This window comes from Phaethon lepturus, unplaced genomic scaffold, assembly GCF_000687285.1.
Source record: "Phaethon lepturus isolate BGI_N335 unplaced genomic scaffold, ASM68728v1 scaffold35904, whole genome shotgun sequence".
Taxonomy (NCBI): domain Eukaryota; kingdom Metazoa; phylum Chordata; class Aves; order Phaethontiformes; family Phaethontidae; genus Phaethon; species Phaethon lepturus.
Window position 1 is genome coordinate 26,603 of NW_010537652.1, and position 6,037 is coordinate 32,639.

Sequence of the window (6,037 nt, forward strand, 5' to 3'; positions counted from 1 at the left end):
TACACAAAAAATCCTCTCAATTACTAAATTTTTAATAGTTTGAAGCAAGTTTCAATCGTAGATTCATCAAGCTAACTGAAACAAGGGCCTGACAGGTGAATTTTGAATACCTGCTTTACTATGCAGCAGCTACTTAATTGTCTCCAAAAGCTACCTGAAGAGGACAGTGTAATAAATACAGTCTCATTACTTGGGATCTGGTGGTCCATCACCAAGTGGTTTCATGGAGAGCTTGCACAATGACCTGAACACAAGGAAGGCATCCTTTTGTAGAACATGGGAAAATTTGGCAGCAGCTTGATGTCCAGATACATCTGTTTCCTTGAGACCAAGAAACACAACATTAGATCCTTAGTGAGACAAAGGAACAGAGCAACCAGGAAGACTCCACAATTCCTCTGAGGATTAGCTACAGATTAAAAAAACAGTATATTTGGCAAAGTTTAAACTAAACCTAAACAGGACTACAAGTGATCTAGATCTTTTCACACATGTTGACTGACTCTTCCCCTCCACCCCCAACTCTGTATTAAAATACAACTAACATAATCGATTTTAGAACAGTTGTTTTCAATATCTACTGTAAATTGCAGTCGGTGCTTCCTTTTTGAACCTGAGCATACATTAAAGCTTCTGTCCGATCCCTCCCCAGAATCCTACTGTATTGGTTGGCATCATAAAAACATTTCTCCTTCCCTAAATATACATTAGCATCCAATGAAGTTATTTACCAGATTATCAGTGGAGGAAACAGATTGCCCATCATCTGGAATCCCATTGGTTTGCACATTTTCATTACTAGAGCCAGAAAGAGCAATATCTGCAGTCTCTAATGCAGGTAGAGCCTTAACTGTTTCTGTTACTTGCTTTTCTTCAGCCACTAAATGGGAAAAAGTAAAACTGATTAAAATCACTTGTTGAGCTTTTTTTTCCCCATGATTTTGTGAAGCTCTACAACCAAATGCGACAGAAGCAGCACTGGTAAACTAGAAAGTTTCTCAGCTACCAGCAAAATAAGAATATTGTGAGACAATAAAAACCTGTCCTTACTGCCTTAGTAGGTGTTCTTGACAAGATACTTAGTAAAAAAAAAAATAAATTCCATGCTTTTATAATCACAGGAATAAAAGTTTGGCAATACACATGCATCTGTTTTACTTTAGGAGACTTTACTACCTTTCACAGCTGACTTGACCACATCTTCCAAGATGCCTTTAACCATTTCCTTTCCTCCATCAGTTGTTTCCTCTAATGAAACACACAGAGATAATTTTGAATTCAGTACTTTTGTTTAAGAAGATGGAAAGGAGAAACATGACAGAAGCAGAAGGGTTAGAAATTACAGACTTTCTTTAGTAGTTCTCTAAAGCCATTTCCAAGAAGTCATAAAAAATTTGATGTTATTTCCATTGTTTAAAACAAAGCACTGATATTTTTAACGCAGTGGTTTTGTCATTTGTATTTATCAACTGCTATGAACTTTTAGTTTTGGAATAGCCTACGTTCCTAATTTGGATACAGTATATGCTTATCATAAGGTCTTCATAACACACATTATTTTACCACAGGACTTCAATTACCTCAAAGTGATTCCGTCACTTCCCATGTACCATGATTATTCTCTTCCTTTCCTTACCCTTTATCAACCTAATCAAGTCAAATTCCATTATAATTCTATACACATAAACTATATATAGTTGTACTAGAATTCTAACGAACACGTGAGCCTTTCTTCAATGGTTATAATGTTGTAGACAAGCCAAGGATGGGCTGTATACTCCAAATAACTACCGAGAAAATGCAAGCATGATTTGAGCCAATAACCCAAATCATTTCTCCCCAAAATAGCCTACAAGAGCGTTTTCTAATATAAACATTGTATTTGATAGCAATAGACACAACCTATTCTTGTTCACCTGATGCTGAAAGAGTCAGATCCTGCTCCAACTTCACATCTCCATTTTCTGCCCTCTCAGGCTCACCGTTCGTTAATTCCACACTTAGAGGAGCAGTGGGTTTGCCTTCCTGGTAACTGTGCTTTAACTGACCAATCTTCGGAGACTTGGACACTACTTGAATTGCTGGAGACTGGGATTTTTGCTGATTTGTTTTTTCTACTTCTCTGGATTCTTGTAGCTTGAAAAACCAATACGAAAAAGTTAATCTAAGGCTCAAAACATGATAAGGGAAAACAGATGTCTGTGATGACTGATGTTCCTTTGTGAATTCATGTGTTAACAAGAAACAAACAGAGAAGAGACAATCACTTAGCCAAATTAAAAATATGCTCTTCAAGCTTATTTTAAACGTACCCCATCATTTGTTTATACAAAGCCATTTGGCAGAAACTACAGTATGAAACCAGTTTATCAGCAATAAGCTTCATTTTTTTTTTTTTAAAATCAGTCAGTATGCTGCATTGCAGGATTTAACAGGGTCAGGTTTTTTTTTTTTCAAATTACGAATTAATAGATATCAAACTACAATGACAGGCCCATTAAAAATAATAATAAAAAAGTTTTCTGTTCATTTGTCAAGCCTAAACATTTGAGATGAGCAAAAGTAATAGTTACATACAGCTTGATTTTCCATCCGTGTAAAAATGACATTTAACATCTGCGTAAGGGTAGCTTTGGCAGTTGTCTGATTAATAAGATTTTTACTGGCCAGATAGATGTTGTAACAGGTTCTAACAGTCTGAAGAATTGTTCCTTCATGAATTTCTATATACGGAGATGTTACTGCAGTAAGGAGAGCCTGAAAAAGTCCGTAACACAGTAAAAATGAAATCTAAGCAAGTAGACAGCAATACACTTCATGCAGGTCTATCACAACGAGTTTTCCACTAAGGGAGATATTCCACCTCCAAATAAAACAGTTACCATTATATTCTATGGCTTAATTTCTATGAAAGGGCCAACTGGTCTACACTGCCATCAAATTAGGTTACTAGAAGGTTCACCAACTTCTAACATCAGCTACATTAGTCCAAGTATATTTCAGAACCTAACACACACCACTGGTACTACTACGCCTTGTCGAGAACATACACTGCAGATCTCTCTGGAAAAATGGACATGAGTGCAGACAGGCTAGAGCAACAGGCCATGATACTGCACCACAGTTACAGTGCCTTCAGTTGATGGCCTAACGGATATGGGCATTACTAGCCTAGAAGATGAACATCAAGGTGTCTGCAAGATAAAGTATCCAGGCCATGGCTCATTGCAAAAAGAAGGACAAACATTTATAAATTATTCCCTTATGTTCTGGAGGAAACACATTTCACACAGCCTGACAGGAATACATAAAACACATTTCACAAGAGGAAATACATTTCACACAGCAAGTCTGACCTGGTGACAGCCTCCCTAAATTCAATGACACATCTAAGTGTAAGACATGGAGAAATTGGGCCATAAATAGTGCTTCACATGAAGTGTTTTCATTTACAGAAATCAAAAACAGAGAATGCAAATTAATATTGCACTAAAATGAACCAAATAAAATACCTTAATTATCTGCAGTTGTACTCCTTCATCTGTTTGAGGACCCTGAAAACAACTGCAAATGGTTTCAACTATTCGGTCAATAAGCCGTTTTCCAGGAGCTCCACTGTCTGGAGCATTGCCAGTGATATGTCCGTAGGCAATGAGTTTCTAGGTAGAAAGAATGCAGGTTAGACAACCATAAACTGCTAACTAAAACACAGTTAAGTACATCATAAAAAAGGGTGTTTTGGACAGCATACTTAACCATTTTAACACAAAAATTTAACACCATCAGTAGGCTGGCTACCAAGTACTTCGACTGTTCATACATCTAGACAAAACAGATTTACTAAGTCTTTTCCACCAGGCCATTCCTTCCTACCATAACCAAAGTTTTCTAACATCAATCTTCATACCCATTCACAACAGAAAGGTTCTGCCCTTAAATTGCATTCATTTTTTCTATAAGAACCTAAAGAGCCACAAGGTAGAAAGATTCTAGAGTCTGACCTCCCATCAACATCAACAGTACAAGAAACACCATGATAAATATTCCTTTTATAGAGCACCACAGACAAAACATCTTTACTGAATAATGTAAGCATTCATGGTCTTCAGTAAAGGCTTGTTTCACTATAAAACAATACACACACACACACACGTTTTTGACTTCGACAAGACACACTTTCAGCCAAGTCTGATCATCTATTTTGCATGGTTTATGCATCTAGGCAGCCATAGTGGCTATCTGCACAGCTGTATGTACTCAGGACAGCATTACTACTTCACTCTAAGAAAGCCAACAGCACACAAGATTTTCAAACTGCATGTTCTTCTATTTCACTCTGTCCAAGTACCTGTAAACAATCCAGCGAAGTACTGACAATGCGTGGAGACTTTGACTGGCAGGCCAGTTCAAATGGAAGGAAATATTTATCTGCTTCAATGAAGTTTGCTTTTGGTGGAGCAGCAGTGCCTTCTCTAGGTCAGATAAGAAGAATTATTAATTTTTCTAAACATGTAGATCACAGCAAACTACACTTCCTCCTTTTCTAAATTTAAAGCTGAACGGTACATAGCAGCATACAAATGTAATGCAAGTTTCTCTCACACATGGTTCCTTAACGGAAGTTTGATTTTCTTTAAAAATCAATATTGCATCTGATCTTTTTCATAAGATTCTTCAGCTTAACTCTTCCCTCACTACACTCCAACACTACCCCGCTACCTGAAATACTGGGGAACTCCTACATAACTTAAATGATAATCTATCAAAGTTATTCTGAATTAATTAGACAGAGGACATAAGAGGAATACTAAGCAAAGAGAAACACATTAGGGGCTAATTTTAAATAATTGCACAATGCTGGAAAAGTGTTTTAAAATTTGGATTTAAGTAATATTTAAATTGGTATTCTTGGTCTAGGTAGTTAAGAGCATATACTGTCAGAGAATACCTACTGCTCTTTATGACTTCCTATCAGGCTATATTAAGCCCAGTAAAAGGAAGTGAGAAAACTAGCACCGTTTAGAAGTCTTGCAATTTTTTCACAGTGAAATTCAGAGGCAGTTATGGCTTGAGTACCCATACCCACAAACATCATTCAATTGTAACACGCAGACCATATCATATTTTTGGCAGAAAGGTGTGTAACTGGGTATTCATAAATTCATAGTTGTAATGTACATACACTCTTACATTTCTACTATCAAATTATTCCAGTTGCTGTTTTCTGGCATAGTTTACAGCAATTAATAATTTACCTTTGCTTTTCCAGCTCCGTTTTTATTTCATCTGGAAGAAAGAAAAAAATTCAAAGCATTTAAACACACAACATAAGGTATCATCATCAATAACACAAATAAGGAAAATGTAATAAAGCAAAGCTGCTTCAACCCAGAAGACTTACACTTCAGTATTTGCTATTGCTTTCCTATAACATTTTCAGCTTCAGAGATCATAGAAAGTTACACCATTTATTGGAAGGCATGTCTCTCAGCTTCTACATGAAAAAGCTAATTTTTCCAAACATTCTTAACAAAAGATATCTTTAGAAAACACAGGTATAGTATGCAACTTCTATTCAAGAATAAGTCTACATCATAGAGAGCTCAGGTCTGCAGAAATCTTTAAGCCACTGCATAAACCATTAGTTCGATGCATCAGACCCTCCTGTTAACTACAATGCTAGTTAGCCTGCTTTTGTTAAACCTCACAGCATGACATCAGCTGAACAAACTCCCACCAGATAACAAGTCTTAAATGCATGCTGTCATTTTGCCAGCCAAGCTTTTTTTTTTTAATTACAATTTTAGGGAACTTCTTATAAAATGAAATACAGAAAAAAGGATGTTTCTTTCTCATTTCTATTGTATACAGCAGCAAATCCCAAAGATGCTAGTATGGCTTTTTGAGGATTTCTAACACATCACCAAGATGCACAATACAGACCAGAACTGCACTACACCAGACATAGCATAAGCATGTGCTGTGAACACTGACAAAAAAATATCAAACACAGCACACACAGTAAGGCTGCACAGCC

At 36.5% G+C, this 6,037-nt stretch overlaps 1 protein-coding gene across 1 annotated transcript in view; it reads right to left on the bottom strand.

Moving 5' to 3' along the window:
* Nucleotides 1–5,278, bottom strand: part of ARFGEF2 (ADP-ribosylation factor guanine nucleotide-exchange factor 2 (brefeldin A-inhibited)) — a gene marked incomplete at its 5' end in the record, with an annotated part of 28,076 nt that extends 22,798 nt beyond the window's left edge. The window contains 8 exons of the mRNA XM_010286553.1: nt 191–321; nt 732–880; nt 1,177–1,248; nt 1,917–2,136; nt 2,578–2,757; nt 3,513–3,659; nt 4,349–4,472; nt 5,256–5,278. Coding sequence (XP_010284855.1) covers nt 191–321; nt 732–880; nt 1,177–1,248; nt 1,917–2,136; nt 2,578–2,757; nt 3,513–3,659; nt 4,349–4,472; nt 5,256–5,278 — 1,046 coding nt within the window. The remainder of the gene's footprint in view (nt 1–190; nt 322–731; nt 881–1,176; nt 1,249–1,916; nt 2,137–2,577; nt 2,758–3,512; nt 3,660–4,348; nt 4,473–5,255) is intronic.
* Nucleotides 5,279–6,037: the final 759 nt, after the last annotated feature.